Raw genomic sequence first — 24,385 nt, 5'->3', positions numbered from 1 at the left:
AAATATGTATTTATAAATAAAGAAAAACATTTTTGATTGACAACAATAACTGCATTAGTTACCAATCCTGGGTAAATGAAGGACAAACCTATATTTACCCAAAGAACATACAAATGATGTTGTGAAGAAGAAAGGGGAGGATTTATGTATTTCTTAACACCGGTGTTACACTAAATCGTGTGACCATCGTGTCCTGTGACGAAAAGGGGCGGGGTCAGCTGTAACGTTAGCAACCACGCTGAGAGACTGACAGAGGGGGGAAGCGTTATCGTTTCAGTGAAGGATTGCCCTCTGAGAAAATGTCTGTTAATACACAACCGATGTTTATCTGAGAGACCAAGAGGAGTTGGAATCACCCGAGAAGAAACGCGTCTTAATATAGAGCTGGTAAGCACTGAGAATCCTCTTGTTTTTGTTTCTAGCAAAAGACTCACCAGTTGGTTCGTCCCTGATCGTCAGTAACCTTAGCTGGCTAATCGGTTAGCATGTCCGTAGCGAGATGGTTATCAGTAAGGAAGCGCTTAAAACTAAAGCTTTCTGTTTTTGTTTCAGCAAGAATATATTTACCTACTGTTTTAAAGCTAATGACAATGGGATGACTCAGTTGAAATGATAACTGCTGTAAAGTGAATCGGTCGCTGCTAGTGGGCTAATAATGCTAACAGCGAAGCCTCGCCTGATTTTGACAGCTCACTGTGAGGAATAGCGGACCAGGCCATAACCGCACACTTCTGCTATCTTATTGTATTAAAAAACAAGCAAACAATCTCCCTTATTGATACCAAGCGCGGAAAAAATAAAGATAATGTTCTGAATTGCATAAAATTCTTTGAATATTTTCTTATTGGCTTTCAGGTAAGCGACGCCGACGTCACGTTTTCAGCACAATGGTTTTTTTGTTAACCTGTTGTGTGTCTGCTCTTTGCTACAGTAAACCATCTCTGGAGATTAGCATTTTTAACATCTTTATACAGTTTGCGAATAGCAACTCACCTGCAATTAATAGGATATTGCAGCTTTATACATTGTCACCGAGCACTGGTTTTGCTTTGCAATGGTTTAATTGTCTGTGGAGCCCCACCCTACATATTCAAGGATTAACACCCTACGGGCATCCAAGCTCATTTTAATATGAAGCACTTTAAGATCCTAATTTTGGGAATTTTAAGATGCCTGAATGTATCAAAACAGGGATAAATGATTACTACGGAAAGAGATCAAAATGAACTATCTATCTATCTATCTATCTATCTATCTATCTATCTATCTATCTATCTATCTATCTATCTATCTATCTATCTATCTATCTATCTATGACTCTTTTGGATGCTTTTCTTTTTGAATCATCCTCAGACAGTCTTGAAATGTTATATCCTTCCATTAGGTTCTATCACTGATCAAAAGATTGAATCTTAGAGTTTCCTCCTGGTCAACTGATGGTCATGATTGACCATGTAAACAATTCTGGCACTGTTGTGTGACGCGATCTCATAGTGCTGCTTTAAGCACAATCAAAGTTCTCGCTGACATCTTTTTTTTCATAGGCAGCCACTTTTGTTTTTAACTGCATTATTTTGACATGATATATATTTTTTTTTATTCATGCACCGTAAAATGTTTAAAGCAGTTATTTGTTTCAAGGTTGTATTTTCATGAAGAGAAGTGTCCATGATCCATGGTAAATATTGCTGCATAAAACAAAATCAAGTCTTTAGATGTGAAGAAGATGAATCATCATGTAGACCAAATTGCCATTTTTTTTTTTGGGATAGAAATATATCAAGTTTGGTGATGTATTTGTATTCACCGTGCAGTAAGTATGCTATAAAACAAGTTTTTTAGAGGCAAAGCGAACCTATCTAAAGAAATTGCTGCACTTCACATTGATTCACTTACTAATAAAAGAGGAACACCTGATATTTCAGTTCAAACACATTTTTGCAGAGGTGGATTAATTTTGCATTTAAGGTTAATCTGGATTTACTGGTTTCCTGTTGGGCCTCTCGCTCAACTCTCCTTAAATGATGACAGACTGGGGGATGCATGCACTACTAGTACGATGTTCTGTCATTGAAAATACTTTTTAAAATTTTAGGAACAAGTTGTTGATTTTAGTTCTAGGAATTTGTAATTTTAATCACTGATTTGGCTTTAGATGGTGTTGAGTGATGCTGAAGATTTTTCACCAACCCCTTAACTTCATATTGTAAGATATTTTAGTCAGTGCAAGTGATTCAAATAGGTCGTTGTATCTACCCATTTAAAAAAAAAGGTAAATCTAGCCAGATTTATTCGATTCATCACCAATCATTACTGCAGTTGGCAAAAAAAAAAACTATGCCAGAATTAGGGATATTTAAAAAATCAGTGTGGAAAAAAATCTTTTGTTTTAGATTTTGTTTTGTACATTTTCTGAAAAAGGACTCAGATAGTTTAAAATACTTCCAGCTTTTACCCAAGACATGGTGCCTGTTTTATTGTTGTGAAATCCAAGTGATGTGAAGGTTTTTACATAGCTTTTCTGCGCATGGATATAGATATTAGTCCTTAAAATCCCACCCATGAGGATTTACAGTTATTCTAATAATAAATCTACCCACAACTATCAGAAATATCTGAAGCTACTGTCATATGAAAAATGCCATACATGTTTCCTCAATTATTTTACCTCATTGGATGTGGATAAATGGAAGATGAGAAATTTGATTACATATATTTAGGCAAGACAATTTGATTTCTATTGCACATTTCGAAGCACAGTACAGGAGAAGAAAATGGAAATTTCAAGGCAGTTGCATAAATGGAACAACAATCATTAAAAAGAATATGAATTATTAATAAGAATAAGATGATTATATTAAAATAAAATGGTTGATTTAAAAAAAAGAAAAGAAATTGGATTGAAAATTAAACTTATTATGTTTAGACAGCTCAGGCAAAGACCACTAGATATGTTTTTAATCCTGATTCAAAGCAATTTAAGAACTAAAAGCTGCTTCTCCATGCTTAGTTCTTGTTCTGGTTATGCAGAGCAGATTTTAAACGCAGACCCGAGAGGACTTGGAAGACTAAGAGAAGTATTTTAAAGTCTATTCTCTGAGGTAATGGGGAGCCAATGTTACCGCTCTAGACCTGGGGCTTCAATATCTTAGTTTTAGTGAGGATACAGGCAGTAGAACTCTGGACCAACTGCAGCTGTCTGTTGACTTTTTTGATAGTCTTGTGAAGACATTGTTGCAGTGGATCAATTCTAGTAAAGATGAATGCTTTAACTAATGTTTCAAGGTCCTGCTGAGACTTTCGTTCTTTAATCTTGGAGATGATCTAGGTGACAGAAGGCTGAATTTTTATGTAGTGGCTCGTTAGACACTTTGGCTAAAATGATAAAGAGCCAACTGATTTAGTTTGATATATAGGTATACTAACAAATACAAATTTTTGCGTTTTTTTCATTGATTATTTGGATTTCCAAAATAATTGGTATCCCATTGGTATAACAGAAATATATGTATATATTTTTTATAAAGTTATTAAATTTTGTTTCTGTTTTACATAATTGTTCACATATTTTAGAGGCCCATTTAAAATGAATTTACTCTATTTTACGAATTATTCCTTCATTTTTAAGCTTAAAATTTTTATATCTCACAGTGGGTATTTAAAAAAACAAATTTCCTGTGGTAATTATTAAATATCTTTTTCTTAAAAAAAACAAAAAGAAAAACAAAACAAAACAAAAAAAAAAACTACCTCGTAATGCTTACTGTTTTATCAGCTGAACTGAAGTATAAAATTACTCTTTGGGTTCTAAAGGCTGCATAACCCTTGTATAGAGAAATATAGAGGGCAGCAGTGCTATAGTTGTTTTTCATTCATATTCCTGGTTGCATATTGCACCTTTGAACACATGAATTAACGTAGCAGTGTGATGGGAAAATCTACTAGTACGTCTATGTGAAAGGTGTGAAGAACTCCATTGAATGTAGCTGATTACTTTCCACTGCTGATATTAAATGTATTGGGAATTTCTGCCCCCTCTGTAGATGTTGAAAGAAAAGTTTGTGATGGGGATGCCTCCACCCCATAGGTGCTTGAGGATAAAATCTGTTTTAAAGCAGGCTTCCCACGTGTGCTCCTTTCTGATGTGTTTACAGCTGAGTTTATTACATGTGAGTGTTCAGTCGCATGCTTCCAAAGTTCATTGCAAGTGCATGTTGAAAGGTAGAATGATACTGCAGTGAAATGTTGTTGACCCGGCCACGTGAGTTAGCCAGTGGTTTGAGTTTGTATCTGTTTAAAAGCCAGAGATTGTCTGCATGATGTAAACCATACAGATAGAGTTGATGAGCAGAGAACATATTGGCCTGCATATTGACTTGGACATCATTGCGTTAAATGTTAATTAAATGTTTGTCTTTATGTTATATCTCCCTATTGAGGTGATAAGATATGCTTCAGTGATTTCCTGTATGGAAGAAGGAAAATGAATGTTATCTTAATGCTGCAAACGGCTCTAAAGCTCATTACCTTTATAAATCACAGCACATTTTAAGAAATACGTCTTGTGTTTTATGGTGTTGGAACTAGATAAACTCATCAGCTGTCTTGTTAAAGAGCTGCTGAGGTTCCCTTTTAGTCTGAAATGATGCATTGATGATACCTTTTATTTGAAACATGTTAAATAAGCTGCTGCACAGCTGACGGGTTGCCGTAGTTGAAAGATGCATGCAAGTTGGGGATTGTTGGCCTAGTGGGTTAGAGCAGTGCACTTGTGCTCAGAGAAGGTTGCAAGTACCTAGTTGGATCCCCACTGCCTGCACCCTGGGTCTCTGAGCAACACCTTTAGCCCCAGACTGCTACCCGGGTGCTGCAGAATGGCAGGCCACTGCTCCCCATGGGGATAGGTTAAATGCAGAGGTAAATTTCTACAGAATGAAAACAATAAAGTTCGATGTAGTTCAATTATTTTAGTTTTTTTTTTTTGTATAGAGAAATTACATTCCAGTTTTCATTTGCACGTGTTTCACTTCCTGATTTTTTTTTATAAATATGAACTGGAAACTGTGAAAAAAGCTGTTCACTACATCTTTATCACATGTTAACAATCTGTTTTTGTTTGTTTATTATCAGTTATCATACTGTGACCTTTCACATTCTGTCTCAATAATAATAAGGATGCAGGTAGAGCCGGATGATATGGCTTAAAAATGAAGACTTTTTTATAACAAATACATTTTTTTCAAATCCTTTTCATTTCATAATTGAACATTATAAATTGCATGAATAATTTGTCATGTCAATAATCCTTTATAGGAGTTGACCTGGTTCCAAAGTGCAGCTAAAACAAGCTATATCTGAACAATAACTAAGTTCTTTGGCCTCTAAACTCTGTTGCTCCCTCCTTAACATTCCTCTCACTTTGGGCTCAAGCAAGATGTATTGTTATCTTCATGATAACTTTATAACCTCTCCTCTGATTGGAGGAAGCAGCTGCTCACATGGCTGACAGTGATCAGGAACGTGGAAAAAAGTTATTTACATTCTGCAGCCTCACCGTTCCTGTTATGCCACTTGGGCTTGTACATGTAGCTTTGAATGCTTCAAAAGCAAATAAGGTCTACCACTGGAGTCTCTATATGATGTTAAGATATCCATTTAGGCATGACAGCATGTTGAAACTATTTGTTCTGTCCCTTTTTGAGTCATTACTCAACATATCAATTTGTTGCCAGATCGGATGTTTTTATACATGCAGGTGTGGAAAATCTTATCATGCAAGAGGAGGTGTCAGCTTACAGCAAGCTCACTGCTGCTGTTGTTTTCCTTTATACTCTTTCAGCTATCAGATGGAGGCTTCATCTCTTCAACAGAAAAACAACAAAACAACAAGAAGTCATACAATAACAAAAGCAGATTTTTATTAAACCTTTCCTAAATGTGTGTTTCTGTGACAGACCTATCAGTGAGGGATGCCGCCAACGTCCAGCTGTGACTGCCCCCACCTGGACTGTGTGGGGGAAATCACCAAGGAGGAACTTATTCAGAAATCCCATGTGAGTAAAATATAAACTGCAAGAAGCTGCATTTTACAGTCTTATTTTTATTTGATTACTTGACCTTTTCTTTTGCAGGGCCAGTGTCAAGACTGTAAAGTCCGGGGACCAAACCTGTGGGCTTGTTTAGAGGTAAGGTGATGCCTGCTGGGAAAAATGTTGTACTTGCTCTTAGCATGCAGTACCTTTCTAAAGTATTCATACCCCATGAACATTTTCAGACTTGATTTATAGTCCCCCCTCAGTCAGCCCTGGCACCCTCAGTTGGCACAAAGCAGCGGTTCTACTTGTGGATCTCGGGCCTTTTCAGCACTCTTACATTATTTCCAAGGATTTAGTTCCTCTCATTTTTCCAGTCTCTGTCATCTCTGGTCAAGAAAATAATCTCCACAGCATTATTGTGCCTTTGCCATGTTTCAGCATGGAGACGGCATGTTTAAGACGATGCCTAGGACTGACTTTTTTTCAGGGAGAAATTGATTTTATTTAATGTCATCTTAGTAAGGGGCCTGGAAACAAATGCACACTCACAACTATTCTCTACTTTACTTTTCTCTGTCACATTAGTTACAAATAAGGAATATTTGTGGTTATAAAATGACAAAATTCAATGACATAATTCAACCGTTTTCCCTCTCAGGTGAATTTACTTTGGTGTTTTTCCTCTCTAGAATGGCTGTGCGTATGTAGGCTGTGGAGAATCCCATGCTGACCACAGCACGGTCCACTCACAGGTGAGAGATGATGTGATGTTTTATTTGAAATGGTTGAAAGAAAAGGGGTTAAATAGTGATGGAGAAGCGGCACAGATAGAATTCCAAGGAAAAAAACATATTAGAGTCCCAGGAGAGATTGCATGCTATAAAACAATCTCCAGCAATGCATGTATTTTTAACATTGCCTCTCTTTGATCACAGACCCAACACGTGCATCCTTTTACACTTATTTAAGTGTGTTGAAGTGCCTCTGCCTAGATCTCCATGTTCAGTTCAGTTTCAGCAGCAGATCATCCATTATTAATGTTCAATCCTCAGGGAAGTGGGGGGGGGGAGACTCACTAGCGCTGTCGGCTCTATGGTTACAGTATCCTCTCCTCCTTACTGTTCTGCAGTTTGCTCAGCTGCTTGTCTTCTTTACTGAGACTTTCTCCCCCAGAAGGTTAGGGCTAAATGAGGTTAGGAGTAAAGGACAATTTTAAAGGCAAACGTGTAATTTGAGTCCCTGGCCTTGTAGAGTTTACATTAGTTTTTCTCCCTTCAGCGAGGATGTGCAGATAGAAATAACTTGTTCTTATGAAGCTGTCTTTAATGGATTTTATTGGATGACATCTTTAAATGTTTTATGAATGCCAGCTTTTTAAATTTTTTTTGCATTAAGTGCCCTGGGGGAGAAATCATTTGAATCTTTTTCCTTCACCATGCATCTAAGAACCAGAATGTATCCAATGCTTTACCTTCCAATAATGGGGTCTTATATCTTCTGATTGTATCGTTTTAATAAGGAAGTTCAGCTTTATTTGTCCATCCAGCCATTGGTCCATCATCCAATTACTTCTTCATCCGTTTATCTGTCAACAATCCAGAGTTTGGGAAAGTATGAGCACTGTATGCAGAAATAATCTCAAACAGTTACTGCTTATGTTATTTATATCTTATTGTTTGTGTCATGAGAGCAGAAGGTTAAAGCGTGAGTGTAGGGGTCAAAGAGTTGTCATATTTTCGTTTTGTGGACAAACTGAGCATTTTTAACAAACATTGTTTTCAGATTATTAAAGCAATTATAAGTATTCATAAAGATCCATACGTATTCATGTTTCTGTTGGTACATTTCCCTTCATGAATGTTGTAAATAGGGGGGGTTTGGGTATTGAGCTCCATCTGGTGTGTCGCTTTTGCCAAATCTGTCCTGCCCCACTGCACCAAGGCTAATGGACTCCCTTATGAATAATACAGAATCTGCTGGTTGGCGGCTGCTCACATTCAGTCCAACTGTTTGAGTGTTATTGTGTGTCACAGCAGCAGTGGGTCAGCAGATCTGGGACTTTTTCCTTAATAGCTCACAGCTGCCTCCACCTGTCATCCGAGCAACCAGAGACTAAAAGCTTTGCTCTGAATTTAGTAAAACCTTTTGTGTCACATCTGTAATTCCATTTGTCCTATTAAGGTCAAGTCATATCCCTGTTCAAGTTTACGTTAACTCCATGAGAGATCATTTTCACTCTCTAAGATGATTGAAAAGGTGGTAAAGGTGTTCTCTATCAACTATTTTCTTATACTTTTGCTACTTTACATCTTATGAAATCATGATAGTGTGCTGTTGAGTTAATTTGTTGGCATAATTTGCTCTTGAACACATAAGAAACATATTGGCGTATATTGCTAATAGTTAGCACTGAAATCAAAGGCCAACTCCCTCTGTTCTGTAAGTAGAATAAGTTTACCTCTAGTTGGATCTCCTTCTCAGGTTTGAGCATTGAACATGTCAGCAATAGCTTCTGTTCAACAAAAAACAAAGAAAACACCTGGCAATGTTAATGTAAATATTCTTTTTAAGGAAAGAAATGCATCACAGTCAGAGATTCTGTCTTCCTGTTCCAATGTCCCTCGTCCTGATGAAATTTTGTTTTGCCTCTTTAGGCTGGTTTGTGATAGATGGACAAATAGATAAACAGTTTGCAAGAAGTGGTTGCATAAAGCAATGCCTCCAGAGGACTACGTTAACCTTATACCTTTTTTTTTTTTGTGTATTCTTATTACAGAAAGTATGATTTACTGCTACAACATTTTAATTATATGGGTTTATATTCTTTTAAGAATTACATTTTTTTTTTAAATAGAAAAATCCTTTTCTCTTTTCTTGTATTTTTGTGCAGGAAACAAGGCACAACCTGACAGTGAATCTGACCACGCTTCGAGTGTGGTGCTATGCATGCGGTAAAGAGGTTTTCCTGGAGCGTAAACTGGGTCCTCACTCTCCCCACGCCATCGTCAAACCTCTCCCGTTATCCCAGAGTCCTTTTCAGGTACCTCACCACTAAAGGTTCAAGTTCGCACTGAATTCTGCATAGTAGCTTATTTTATGTTTAACGTATATGTTGCTGCACAGTTACACAAAATTGAAAGGTTGCAATATTGAAATGCTTTCTCTGCTTGTTTGCTTAATAACCGAAGATGATATTCTCTGTGGATGATGTTACCATAGGAGAACGGCAGGATCCCTGGGAGTCCGAATTCTCCACGACTGCCTTCTAATGCAGGTTATGAAGACTTGGACATGGAGACAGAAGAGGAAGATGACCTGCAGGCCAGAGGTGAGTTCCCCTAATTGTATTTTAAAGTATGTAAAGAACACATGAAGGATGTAGTTCTAAGGAGTCCCATTCTTCCTTTAAAAACCATTTTGTTAATAAATAAAAGGGTATTAAAGCTGACAACGTCTTTCCTGTTTTAGGTTAGTCCAAAGCGCAGCCTGTGATTGGAAGCAAAGGGAGATGTTATTTTTCTCTGTAACAATCCGAACAACCTGAACCACCTTGAAAGACCTAAAACTGATGACATGGTTGCCTCACCCTGTCTCAAGTCTTCCTTCGTTTTACTGCAGCAGAAATCAAGCATAGACATCCCAGTGATAAAGTTTTGGAGATGAGTTACTCTGTGCTCCTTAAATAAAACAGCTTTGTGTTCTACTACTGATATAATTTAATTCCATAAACTTCACAAACTAGCGACTGTAGCTAAAAATTGTTGCTTTAGTTTATGTGCACAAGGGTCCCTGAGCAGCTGCAGATGTGGTTCACTGCAGCCATTAAAGCTGACAGTGTTTAGCTCTGTGCTTTGGATATACAAACGCCACCTACCAGCTTATATAGTGCTGCTAAGATATAAACACTGCCCTGCTAAAAATGTTTTACAGAATCTTTAGAATGAATTTAAAGATTGGAGATATTCTCATGCCTCAAGGTTACAAAATAGCGAAGATCCTTCTTTGGAATATTCCAGAAAAAATATCCGTGTACTCCTTTAAAATGTTCAGTATATTTTTACACATGGATCTAATAATAGAGAAAATGTTATTTACAACTTGATAAAATATGTATTAATCACTGTGGAGTTTAAATGAAATTAATTGAAGACTAATAAGATCCAAGAATTATGTGGCAAATATCATTTAAGAAATAAATAATTTCACATTTCAAATGATACAATAACGTTTATGATTTCTAATTTTTTATTCCAATAATTAATTTCAAGCACAGAGTAAAAACAAATGATTTAAAAGAATTGCAAAAGTCTGTCTCTGGGTTTCCATTAACAATAGCAATTTATTGGGGTTTTGATCCATTCCTATTGACAGAACCCTTCTCCCCGTGTCGAGTTTGTTGGCTGTTCTGCAGATATACCTTGTCTGGTATAAATTCTGAGATCAGGGATTTGTGATGGTCACTCCAAAAAGAAAAAAAAACACTTATTTTGTAACTAATTTAGTGATAATATATTTTAAGTTATTTTCTATTTGAAAGACCTGTTTGCATCCAAGCTTTAACTTTGTGGTTGATATTTTGAAATTAAGTCTTGATAATAACCGTTTTCCTCATGATCTATTTCTTTTACATAGCACACCAGTCCCTCCTGCTGGAAATTTTGTTACTGCAGGCAATTAACTATTAACTTTCTGAAGATTACATTGTCTCTTGGGTGTTTCCATGTTGTTTAAATAGATAGCAACCTTAGAATATGTCCACTTGAATTTTAAGAAAGGAATAAGTATATATCATTAGAACTTTGTTCTAACTTCCAGGGTGTTCTCAATCCCCTTTAGGTTTAACAGGGCTGAAGAATATTGGCAACACCTGCTACATGAACGCTGCCCTCCAAGCCCTTTCTAACTGGTGAGAATGATCCTCCACATACCCATCTAGGGCACATCATTGTTTTTTTCCCCTCCTTTTCTATGTTACTATGTCTATATCCATCATACTATCAGCATTATTTTACTGTAACATTTTGCTTTTTTATTCACTGCCTGCCCACTTCTTGCAGAGTTTGAGAAATAACCATGACTGTGTTCATTTGGGAGATTGATGGCTTAGTGTGAACTGGTGCAGTGCACCATTTGAGAAGCCAGAAATGGACCTTTTGTAGTTCCCCATAGGCTCTTGTCTTACAGATCAACCTCGACTCTATCCACCTCTCATCTTACAATTCTCCCTTTTTGTTCTTTACTGCTGTTCCCTTTGGCAGCTTTTGGATTGTTTAATTTCCAGACCAATTTAGGCAATGACGTTAATATTTCTTTGTAATTCAAATCGGATCTGACAATGAGGGTCAAGCTTTGTTATCAAAACTGTGTTAAGATTGTGCAGGAGGACAGGTACTTTCTGAAACTTTGTTGTCTGTAATTGAGCCAAAGACATCAGCCCAACAAACTCCCTGTAGTGTTTCTCTTTCTTTTTCATTTGGTTTACTGTTATTAAGCTCTCACCAACATGAAAGGTTTTCCCTGCATGGGTTAGTAGCTGTGGGAGTTCTGTGAACACTCTGCAAGTAAAATAAGATTTTATTTATAATTAAAACATAAATAAAGAACTAAGAAAGTATTGGAACAACTACAGGGAAATAAACCTCATCAGATTTCCCGATTCTTTTTTTTATTTAAAGTAATCTGAGTTAATCTTATGAATAATATATATTTTTTTCTCTCACTTCAGCCCACCCTTGACACAGTTTTTTCTTGAATGCGGTGGCTTGGTGAGAACAGACAAGAAGCCTGCCCTCTGCAAAAGCTACCAGAAGCTGGTGTCAGACCTGTGGCACAAGAACAGGTTGGGGAATCATCTTCTTTTTTTGTCTTTTTATCTTTTTTCCCCCTTAGTTATCTCTAAATACTGGGTGTGTGTAAAATAAGTCTTTGCAAGCCGCATTTTATGAGTCCAGATGTCATTTATAATACTGCCCCACCCACGGACTGCAAGATGACCACAGTGCGGTAGCTGCTTTGCAGAGCAAGCGTTCTGTAGAAGCTGCTTTCTCACTCTGGAATAGAAGTTATGTGACTGATGTTTTTTTTCCCCCTCGCATTGCAGACCCTCCTATGTGGTTCCAACCAACTTGTTCCAAGGAATCAAAGCCATAAACCCCATGTTTAGAGGGTATTCCCAGCAGGTAGGTTATCATTTGTGATGTAACTGGTGTGAAACATGCAGTCTCCATCCCTTTGATCTTCCCCACATTTTGTCACATTAAAAACAGAATCTTCAAAGTCTTAACAGATATTTGAAGTGTTGAAGCATTGCAAAGTAAACGAGCAGTTTGAAATATAGGCAAATTATAGTTGGTTTCAATATGAAAATATAAACTCTTTGTGCAGCTTTGCTCTGATAATCCTCAAAGAGAATCTGTGTTTCAAGAAGTAACCATATAAAAAAAAACTGCACATAACCCTAAATCAGGGATGTCCAAATTCGGTCCTTGAGGGTTGCTTTTTCTGCAGGTTTTGGACATTTCTCCTCTTCAGCACAGCTGATTTCCACTTATGGATAATTAACAAGCTTTTTCTGTGCTGCAGTATCTGAACCAGACATGTTAAAGAACAAAGCAATGTTTTAAGATGCCTTCCTTCCAGGAGCTAGACACAGGCTAACCTCTCAAGAGCCTACCACAAACTTTAGGAAGTTTTGATTTTGGTGATTTGCTTTTTTTTTCTTCTTCTAAATCCAGTCGCATGCTTTTAGTTGAATCTTTTGCAAGAAATCCCTCTGTAATACATAGGAAATTATTGTTCTAACGTGACAACATCAGAGGAGTATGAATATCTACACCTGTCACTGTAGATTTTACATGTTTGTGTATATATATATATATATATATATATATATATATATATATATATATATATATATATATATATATATATATATATATATATAAGAGATTTTAGAATTAAGTCTTATAGATCTAATTAAATCTTTTCACTATTCTTTGTTTTAGCAACAGGGACCAAAATACATTTCTACTATTGATTTAATAACTAAAAATGGTTATTGTTCACATGATTCTAGAGGTAAAGCTGCACACCTTTACCAATGTATTGAATAAAAAATTGCGTGAAACTAAAGCTCACCATGTCTTCAGCAAGTAATAAAACTGCTCCTTTCCTCCTGGCTTGCCAGAGTTTGTTTGGAAATGTTAGGTGAGGGATATTCATTCGTCACGCCGCGTTGAGCCACAGGGTCCTAAATTAGCATTGCTATGAATACAGATAACATTCCAGCTCCTGAGAGAGGGAAGTTAATTTGGCTTGAAGGAGGAGATTGGATTTCTGAGGTTCGTTAGGTTTGATTACACGTTCACCCGTGTTTGGTTTCGGATTTTGTGATCCAGAATTGTCATGAACACGGAGGAGAAGTGGTCTTGGTGTGTAATTTGAGGCCAGTGTGTCTGGAAAAGCTTCACTCTGTTGGTCAGGATGCAATTTTTCGTGGTACTTTAGGGTTTTCTTTCTGTCAATAAGAGATAATGTCACAGATGAAATCATTATAAAACTGAAAGTCTTTTTTTTTTCTCCATTTGACTGCTAGGATTCCCAAGAATTTCTCCGCTGCTTGATGGATCAACTTCACGAGGAGCTGAAAGAGTCTTTGCCGGAGCCCTTCGACCCGTCCAACAGCATCACCATGGATGACGGCCCAGAGGAGGACAACCACAGCCAGTCAGACAACGACTTCCAGTCCTGCGAATCCTGCGGAAGCAGCGAGAAGGCAGATAACGAAACGCAGGGCAGTAACGTAGTAATGGATTATACCAACGAGGCAGAGATGCGGATTCCTGAGCAGGACGAGATCCAGGCCAACAGGGAGTGGCAGAAGGAGAAGAACATGATCAATGATCTGTACCGCTCCGGGGGGAACGGTATTATGGTGGGAAGCAATGAGGCCGACGTCGACAAAGACGTTGACACCGCCACAGAAACCACACCCATTATCAGTAGCCAAGGAGCTCTCAAGGTCCAAGGCAGAACATCAGGTGATACATTTCACTCCACTCTGTTTTTTTTTACTGCTTATTTATATTTAGCATTACGCAAACATTATCAGTATTTACTCCCTTGACATTTCAGATTAAAACTAACATAAAGGTTTATTTTGAAGGTTTGTTTGACAGATCAATTTAAAGATGCATGATTTTTCTAATAGAAATCCTGTGAATTCAACCCCCAGTTTTTTTGACCACTTTTTTGGCAAAATGGCTCAAGCTTATTCAGACTTGAGGACGTGTTTGTATTCATCAGATTTTAATCCTTGCCACAGATTGAGAGATATGTTCAGGTTTGGGCTTTGACTGGGTGTTTTTAACATACTAATACGCTGTGATTTAAACCATTTTATTGTAGCTCTGGCTGTTTGCTTAGGATTGTCCTGCTAAAGGTCAACTTTCACCCCACTTCACTAAATTGATCTCTATTTGACTTCCTGTTAGTCCAAACCACCTTCTTTGTCCCTCTTGAGGAAAAGCATGCCCACATCTCAATCATCCCATGTGTTAACATTGGGCTGGTGTGTTTTAAAAAAGCCCAGTTTTGGTTTCATCTGAGCAAAGCACCTTCCTCTATACATTCCTAATGCATTGCCTAAAGTTTCATGCTGCTCTATTAGAAGTCTATTCCTGTTGTTCTTTCATATATTCGTGTAGATCCGGACTAATAGTTGTCTTTCAATCTTTCCTGTTGGGCTCTGCAGATTCTTCACTTTTACTGCTCCCCATCTTTTTTCATCTCTATTTATAGATGATGGATTAAACTGCTCTGTTAAATGTAGAAAGCTTATATATAATGCCCAGCTTTTTCACGGTGCTAACTCTGACCTTTCTGCTGTGTTCATTTTCATTAACGCTATGCTCTTGGTTTATTAATGTCCTCTAAGTCATTGCTTAGGCCTCTTTTATACTGAGATTAAATCACAAACAGTGCACTATACTTTTGAAGGTTATCGATTGCACAGGATTTTATTGACAGGTATCAGGGTAAGGGCTGAATACAATTACAGGACATTTTTTTAAAGAAATTGAAAACCATGTGTCCTTTTCCTTCACATAAAAATCCATCAGAGGATGTATATTATGCTTATTTGAAGCCTTTTGAAGTCACCTATTGGCAAATATAAAATCATAATTTTAGAGCTATGATAGTGATGTAGCTTAAGAAATAAATGTTGCTGCCCAGTTCCAAATTAGATGCTAAAAGAGCCACTTTGTCTTGACTTTGAGCAGCACCCAGAGAGCAGGGCTCATAAGGATTACTCAGAGATGGATGAATAAGCAGAATACAAAGTTGTACAAGATTTTAATGAAGGAATTGAGTTATAACATCCATAAAGGCTTAAAACAGTTTGTTTTTGCATGATATTTAAAGGGGAACGCAGTTTTTTTTACATTGGGCCCTTGATTTTACGTTATTACATCATGTTCTACATGTTCTATGTTGTCATACACACTCCGCTTTGTTTAAAAAAAAGAAAATGAATATAAAAAAATATAACCGCTGATGTCTGGGGGACAATGATTTCGTCTACATGTTATGAATGCTGGCGTACCATAAATGATAAATTATAAACAGTTCAGTTTGTGCCTTCAAGTCGTTGCCCATAGGAAGACGTTACTTGGATATAACCTAACGGAATATCTTCAGAACTAATATGGGTGAGTAGAACATGATGTAATAACGTAAAATCAATGGTCCAATGTGAAAAAAACGGAGTTCCCCTTTAACCTTAATATTGTGTTTCTTACTTGACAGAATGTTGCAAACATAGTTTTGCATTGAAAACATGTACAGTCTTAACCATTATTTCTTCTCAATTAGATTGCTTTTCAGATATCCAAATGTCCAACATCACAAGACCTCAAAGCCCAGTTGCCATGGAGGGACATATTCCCAAAATATCCAGCAGTCCTCCTAAAGCCACCTCTGGGTGGATGAGCCTAAACCCTACACACAAGAAAGGTACAAAGCTTCTGTTGCTTAGATTTGATTAGAAACGGTCCCATTGAGAGTTTAAAAAAAGGAAATATCGGGGGGAAAGGATGGCGTGAAGATCCTTGGCAGAACCTGACTGTAAATGAGTATTCTCACATTTCTTCCTCTCTGCTTCTCACAGCTGTCACCACTTTCTCCCCTCCAAAGAACAAACGTCAGAAGAAATACCGCAGCGTCATTTCAGATGTCTTTGATGGGACTATTGTCAGCTCAGTTCAGTGCCTCACCTGTGATCGGGTCAGTGTGGATTTTCTTTTGGTTTTACCCCTTTACCACCTTACAGGCCCCTAATACATTATATGCTGAAAGTGATGAAAAGCGATCATAATTTCAGATGAAAATACAGAAAAACTGTTCCCTTTTTTTTAATGCAACGAATGATACGGGATAATATTAGACACATAACATTTGGAGGAGCTGATTTACCAGGAATATTGCTACTGATTTTTTTCCCTTCATAATGGTGTTCCACCTGTTTCTTTGAGCTGTACAATCTCGATCGGTAAAGGCAGACATCTTTTGTGGGTATTAGCGGCGTTTTCATCCAGTTAAACAATCATGGTTTAGGTTTTTTTTCATCTAAAGGATGAACATTTAAATGAAATCTATGTATAATGTATTTATATAAGATCTTGTAGGAACAGAGCCTAGGATGATGTCCGCATATGTATATGGCTTCTTATTGGTCATCTGTGGTGTCACAGGTGTTACTCTGTTGGTATAATTACTTGAACATTCAGAGCTTTATGCACCGCCCTCTGGCAATGGTTGGGAATGAAATAGAACTTGTTCTTTATCATCTCTGAGCTCAATCAGCAGCTGGCTAACATGAAACTAAAATGAGATTAGACATAATGAATATAATATTAAATGCACACTTTATTTTGATGCAACGTTTTGCAGGTTTTCTGCCACGAGGTTACAACATTTGAGAAATGTATGAGAGGGAATCCAAAAATTTGACCATAGGTGAATCTTTACCATGTGGTTGCAGGTATCCGTGACCCTGGAGAACTTCCAGGATATCTCACTGCCCATTCCAGGGAAAGAGGACCTGGCCAAACTCCACTCGGCATCCCACCAGACCTCCCTGGTGAAAGCCGGCTCCTGTGGGGAAGCCTACGCTCCTCAAGGCTGGATAGCGTTTGTTATGGAGTACATCAAAAGGTCTGTGGAAAACCTGTACACTGGCTCTACTGGTCCAGCATATCATACCTTGGTTACATTCTGTAAACCTGCTGCTAATTGTCCTGTTCCAGCTGGTTCTGGGGTCCGGTGGTTACTCTACAAGACTGCCTTGCTGCTTTCTTTGCTCGGGATGAACTGAAGGGTAGGTCAATTACACGAACCTCTGGCTCATCAAATACAAACCATTCCTGTTTTAATAAATGTTCTTTTGTTCCTAGGAGATAACATGTATAGCTGTGAAAAGTGCAAAAAGTGGGTAGTTTTTGACTTCATTTGCTTTTCCTGAAATAAACCATAGAGTGTTTTTGAAAAAGCTGATTATTTTTTTTTTTTTTTTTTTTTTTTTTTTTTTTTTTTTTTCAGGCTGCGAAACGGAGTCAAATTTTGTAAAATGCAGAATTTGCCAGAGGTAAATACGTTTAACCACCATCCTTATCCATATTTTCAGGAATGTTTTCTCTAAAATGCTTAAGCAGAATCCTGTTTTCTCCAGATTCTGTGTATTCACCTTAAGCGCTTCAGACATGAGCTAATGTACTCCACCAAGATAGGCACCCACGTCTCCTTCCCACTGGAAGGCTTGGACCTGCAGCCTTTCCTGGCCAAAGACAGCTCCGCCCAGACCACCAGCTATGACCTTCTGTCAGTCATCTGTCACCATGGCACTGCCAGCAGTGAGTGGGCACAGTAGCTTGTCTTTCTATGGGACTCTGCGGCGGCTGCCATGTTTTTTGGCACACATTAGCGTACTAGATTTGAAAGCATGCGCATTGAAATTCACACCGACTTGTTATAATTTGTGAACGCTGCTCTCACACTTCCCTGCCTGTCTCCTAATAGGTGGCCACTACATAGCGTACTGTAGGAACGATGTGAACAATCTGTGGTATGAATTCGATGATCAGAGTGTGACTGAGGTGTCTGAGTCCTGCGTCCAGAATGCAGAAGCTTATGTTCTCTTTTACAAGTAAGACATCAGAGTTGAACCTTTCATGCTAACTCTGCTGCTTTGACTTTACTCACATCTGATTAACATGTTTGTGATTCCGCCACAGGAAAAGCAACGAGGACGCAGTAAAAGAACGTAGGAGGGTGTCGGGATTATTGAACATGATGGAGCCCAGCCTTCTGCAGTTCTACGTCTCCCGGCAGTGGCTTAACAAATTCAAGACCTTTGCTGAGCCAGGCCCCATTTCCAATAATGACTTCCTCTGTGTGCATGGAGGTGCGTAAGTCATTTCCTCATTGAAACCTCTCCCCAAACCAGATTTAGAACATCAGTTCAATGCATTGCCCTATTCTCATTGTTAGGCCTGTATATTCCCATGAGTTTCAGACATTTGGTTTTACAGGAAGCATAAAAAAAATGTATGTATAGCAACAACATAACAAATATTTCCTTGTGCAAACGCAGAACCCCTTGATATCAGTTCAGCAAAACTATGATTGCCTCATGGAAAAAGAAGCATTTCCTTTAGTTTCCACTGAAGTTTACAGTTTCTCACCTTGGGAAATGTGCACTTAGATATTTTCTTCTTTATTATTGACCCCATATGATTGATTTGCTTCATGCCTGTTTTAAAGATAAAAAACAATTTCTTTTAAAATGTTGAGCTGATTTTTTTGATAAATGATGATGATTTAAATAATTGGTAACCTAAAAAAAATAATGAGCTCCACAGACGATAATAATTTGAACCCTATGCAGCATTTAAGTTCCTTTAATCAAAATGTTCACTGTCTGAACTTGTCATGGTTATATCCACTGTAAGAAAGCTTTTAAGCATATTTTTCTCCCTCTCCTTTGTCCCAGCATCAGCCTTTTTCCTTTTCTGTTTAAACAGGAATAGCCATAAACAAAGAAGGAGCATATGTTGCAATTTAAAAAAAATAAACTCAAAGTTTCAGTCCTTGCCTATAAAAAGATTTTTACATATAGGGAATGTTCAACATTGCTAAAATGGTTGAGTGTTAAAGGGGAGCTAAGGGGGCATTACTGAAGGACAAGGAAAATAAAACTTTAAACCTTTGGTATTGTGAAAAATGGGGATTATTTTTCAATTCTTCCATCAAAGGATTTTGATGGAAGGACATTGGCCTCTTCCTGACTTGACCGAAACCATCTTATGAACTTATGGGTCATAGAATCTCGTAGAAATTCAGTCCACCTCTCTTTAAGAGAGCCTCAACTTCACTTTTACCCTCTTGAATATTCCAGTCTGCTGTTCATGAACATGTTCGCTTATAAGAACAATCCTCAAAAATAAAACCACCTTCCTTTTGATCTTTTTTTATCCTTATGGGTTTTCATTAGATTTTTATGATATACAATTTTCAGTGAAATTGATTCACTGTGAGTGAAATGTCTGTGGTTTGCTTGTTTCATCAGGTGTGCCACCTAACAAAGCCTCCTACATTGATGACCTGGTGGTAATGCTGCCCCAGAACGTGTGGGACCACCTTTACAGCAGGTAAAAGGCAGTGGGCTGGCTGCGCACGTTTCACACAGCAACGTTAACGTGCGTTTTGTTTAACTAGACCATCTCTTCCTCCACAGGTACGGAGGGGGACCTGCCGTCAACCACCTGTATGTTTGCCACACATGCCAGATTGAGATAGAAAAGCTGGAAAAGCGGCGAAAATCCGAGCTGGACATGTTTGTCAGGGTGAGCACCTCTCTCTTTGAAATGTTGAAACGGTTCCGATAGAGTCTGGCTAAGCTGAGAAAATAAGTTATTTGGGAAAACAGGTGTGAATGATAATGCCTCCAAGTAACCAGAGCTTAATGGGCGTATATAGATGCCTCTTCTGCAGTCTTTGTGTAACCAGTTGATGAGATGAGAAGAGTGAGCCCGATAAAAGCTTTATCATTAATGGATGGAGACAGATGCAGCTTTTAGTGCCTGCTTGGTGTGCTCACTCACACAGAAGCTGCTTCAAGGACAGATAAATGTATTAGGTGTGTGAATTAAAAGGAAAACAACACGATAGAAGAAATAACAGCGAGTTTGTTGTTTCTGAGAAACATGAATTTGGTGCAATGAGTGTCTTCTTATTGGAAAAACTATTTAAGAGAATTAATTAGGTTTTTTTTTTTACATTTCTTCTTGAAATCCTTTTATCCTCAAATATGTTTCATCCCCACCCATCTTTCTCCTCCTTGTCTCCATCACTCACTCCTCCCCCACTTCCTCTCTGCCCCCCCCTCTTTAACTGCTCCCTCCCTGTAGCTGAACAAGGCGTTCCAGGAGGAGGAGTCTCCGGTGGTCATATACTGCATCAGCATGCAGTGGTTTCGCGAGTGGGAGGGCTTTGTCAAAGGAAAAGACAATGGTAAGTGGACTGAAGTCTAGCCCCCCCCTCGCCTCATTTAAATGTCTACTTTAAAAGGTCACATGAAGACTGTGTAAAAACCAATATATGTCGGTCAATAACTCCAGAAAATGTTTAATTGCTAAGTAAATAATTGGTGTAGATGTGGATAAATAACAAGAGAAATTTTGTTGTTTGAGGATCCAATTCATTTAGAAAAAAACTCTCTTTTTCCCCCTCTGTTGATTTTTCATCAAAGAACTTCCCGGGTCCCCTGAGTCGGGACTCTCAGCAAAATGAAGTGTCAGAATAAATCTTATGTTCATGGCTTGCCTCGCTTTGTATTGTCATATCTATTTATAACGAGTTGCATCTGGAACGTTTGAGAAAGTCTTTTTTTCTTTTTTTTTTTCTTCTTCCTTCGCTCTCTGACTTCTGCTACTGTGATATTTATGTTCAGTCAGTAACTAAAAGAGATCCGACTTTGCCTCTTGTAAAATAACAGAAACGTTTGACATTTTAACATTACTACTCTTTGTGTCACCTGCAGTAAGAATACGTCCTGAACAACATTACTGTTGTAGATATCAAATAATAATTTCTGCTGTTCTGTCTTTGAAAGATCCTCCAGGGCCAATCGATAACTCCAAGATAACGATAAACAAGAACGGACATTTGATTCTCAAACAAGGTATGTACAGCTGAAACCCAATATTTATATGACCTCTTCTGTCTGAGACTTTGTATATAAAATCAGATGAAAATACTTTTTGTTTGAGGTGAGTCGCAATGAATAAACTGTTATTTTCTTACATAATTCCCAAATGTTTTTTTCTTTGCTTTCTTTAAACTTAAAAGTTTTATATCACTTGGATTACTGTAAACTATACATTTCTATATCATGGTATTTAATGGCATTATGAGCTTCTGTCATTAAAATGTGGATGTATTTTAACCCTTGTGGGGGAAAAAAATCACAAAGAATAAAAAAATGTATTGAGATGAGAATTTTGGAACATCACAGCTGTAATTCAACCTCCTAATGCATGTAGTTGTCTCATTCATCTATGTACATGTGTAACTGTCAGGGGAATGTCGAGCTATCGTAATGTTCAGAAAAAGGATGAATTCTGTTTTGTCAGAGGGGATTTTATTTTAATGCAAAATGTGTGGGTTAGTTTTAGAACAACAGTTAGAAGACTTTTAAAAGATTCTTGCTGAAGCTAGCATGATGCCATCATTACCACAGTGAAACAAGTCCTCCCATGATTGGTGCTAAAATGTCGCTTATAGAGAAAGCAGCAAGTTGCGACCAACTTTGAGATGGAGGAAGGACAGGTGGACTTCACAACATAAATGTTACCTTAAAGGAGGAATATATATTTGATCAAAATCTTAAGAAATCAACCAGGATGATATAGCTTGGGTAAAAATCTATCTTCAAAGTGGACAATCATCCTGGCATGCTGCCACATTAGTCATACCATGGCTTAAGGACTACAAAGTCAAGTGTTTCAGATAAGCCATAGAAAATGTGTGGGTAGAGCTAAAAAGGTGTGTGCATGTAAGGCGGCCTACAAACCTGACTCAGTTACAGCGATTCTGTCAGAAGGAATGGGTCAACTATTGTTAGCAGCTTATGAAATGATCCTAGAAGTTTAGGCCTGGTATTTGGAAGGTAATCCAAGAATATACTAAAAAAAAAACTATATGTAAATCTGTTAAATAAAGTAAATGAGAAAGATTCCTGAAAAATAATTTTCGTTATATTAATAGCCAAAAATCGATAGGGGGAAAAAATAGAATCAGCAATCTGACATGTATTTTCATCTTATTGCATGCATAATAGTTAAATATGCGAACTTTGCAGGAAATGAAAACAGCTTATAATAACAGCATTTACATGTTAGTGTACCAAATGTAATGTCCCTTTTTTTTCTCACACTCTCCTTGCAGGTGCTGATTCTGGGCAGATCTCTGAAGAGACTTGGAACTTCCTTCACTCCATCTACGGCGGCGGTCCCCTGGTGACGGTCCGACCAAGCGTCAGCCACCAAGAAGCAGAATCCTCGCAGTCTGAAGAGAAGATCGAGGTGGAGACGCGCTCGGTTTAACAAAGCACTTGAGAGCAGACAAAGAAACATTCTCGGAAATAATAATAAAAATAAGCTTTTTATTTTGCACTTTTATTTCTAATGCATTCAATCAAAAGACCTCATCATCATCACTGCTATGTGACAGCCTTTTGACAGAGGGATTTTACATGTCTTAAAAGGCTTGCCATGTTGTAAAATATGTATAAAGCGCTCTTAAATTTCTATTAGCACTGTATATTTCACATGTTGGGATTTTTTTTCCTCAGAAACAAGCATTTAAATTACTGTATGTGCAGCTAAAAAAAAAACTCTGAATGCCATATTTCTTTTGTTTGTCTTGACCAAATGAGCACATAATGTATGTCCATGTGTTGCTAATATCGATGAGTCACATTCACGTGTGCTGTATATATCACGCATAATTCCTCGTAAGAGAATGGCAAGGAAAGAAGAAAAAAATGTGACGATATCCAAAGGTTATGAAGGGACTAACTGCTGTCTCAGGAATGACTTTTGTGTTTTTTTGCACTGTTCTGTAGACATACAAATTTGGCATGCTCTATGCGGATGTCTAGTTTGAAATGAATGTATCAGTAATGATAACATGGTCAAAATTCAGCACTTGATTATCACTAGATAAATGTGATCTGAATGATCAATTGTTATTTTTGCAGGAAATATCTGGCAGGAGTGTAATAAACGCATGCTAAACACGCAAGCACTGATTCATTTAACAGTCACATTAAACTGCATGTAGATGCATAGCTATTTATAAAACATGCAGAATGCACAGGTGTAACATCACATGTGTACAGCTGTAGGAAGCATTGTGTAGTAAGATGAGAATGATCAATCTAATTAAAGGCATTAATTCTGTGTATGGGCATAGTGATGCTTTAAATGCAAGCTAATGGGTCACCTGAATGCTGTATTCCACATTTTATGCAGACGACTAAAATCTATCTTGATTTATTTTGCTGGCTGACACTATTAAAAGTTGATGCAAACATGCCGAACACTGTGTATATTTGATGTCACAGTCTGTGGATAGAGAGTAAGATGATCGTGTTGTGCGTGTCCACACACATTTTTCAATTTTGCAAGACGATAGCTGGAAAGACAGAAAATGTTCACACGATAGTGTTGCTTTTTTAACGAGAGTGGCTGAGTCGGCTCACACACCCCAGACTAGTCGGATGGACAGAAAACATGGCTGCGACCGAGGCAAATTTAAGGAAGTGAGGTATGTGTAATTCTTCAGCTTTAGAAGCCTTTGGCGAGCAAACCCCCCAACAGTATTCTTGTATTAATAAAATAAATTTCAAAACTAGAATTCACGCGCACGCTAGAAATGCGCGTAGCCTCAATTCGTGGTTGCACGTTAAATACATCAGCAAAGTTGTGCGGTGAACAATCAGCTAGCTGCGGCTAGCCTTAGCCGCTAGCCCTGCTACTTTAGCATGGGCGCAGCAGATACCTTATATTAAATTATCATTTACAAGTAACTTTATTGAAATGCTTATGTGTTAGATCTTGTAATTATCGAAACCACTTCCCTATTAATGTGTTAAGTTAGCGGCAACTAAAGTCGACCCTTTAATGAAACTATCTGAAAATTAAGCTAAGCTAACCTTAGCTAACTTGGCTAAGTAGTCGATCCTAACAGAAAAGCAGATTCTAACCCACTCGCGGCACGAAGAGGTTATT

The 24,385-nt window shown here is 37.7% G+C and overlaps 1 protein-coding gene across 1 annotated transcript; it reads left to right on the top strand.

The window, feature by feature from the left end:
• Window positions 1–229: 229 nt before the first annotated feature.
• On the top strand, window positions 230–23,701 carry usp33 (ubiquitin specific peptidase 33). Its single transcript, XM_015391521.1, has 24 exons — window positions 230–387; window positions 5,955–6,053; window positions 6,132–6,185; window positions 6,725–6,787; window positions 8,926–9,075; window positions 9,255–9,363; window positions 10,872–10,941; window positions 11,761–11,874; window positions 12,136–12,214; window positions 13,630–14,074; window positions 15,909–16,049; window positions 16,204–16,319; window positions 17,077–17,249; window positions 17,342–17,412; window positions 17,489–17,522; window positions 17,634–17,679; window positions 17,764–17,944; window positions 18,111–18,237; window positions 18,326–18,495; window positions 19,660–19,741; window positions 19,828–19,936; window positions 20,501–20,603; window positions 21,205–21,273; window positions 22,539–23,701. The coding sequence occupies exons 2-24, from the start codon at window positions 5,970–5,972 to the stop codon at window positions 22,694–22,696; spliced, it is 2,748 nt and encodes a 915-aa protein (XP_015247007.1). The 5' UTR covers window positions 230–387; window positions 5,955–5,969; the 3' UTR covers window positions 22,697–23,701.
• Window positions 23,702–24,385: the final 684 nt, after the last annotated feature.

Source organism: Cyprinodon variegatus, unplaced genomic scaffold (genome assembly GCF_000732505.1).
Source record: "Cyprinodon variegatus isolate N-32 unplaced genomic scaffold, C_variegatus-1.0 Scaffold545, whole genome shotgun sequence".
Classification (NCBI taxonomy): domain Eukaryota; kingdom Metazoa; phylum Chordata; class Actinopteri; order Cyprinodontiformes; family Cyprinodontidae; genus Cyprinodon; species Cyprinodon variegatus.
This window is presented reverse-complemented; position numbering and strand designations above follow the sequence as displayed.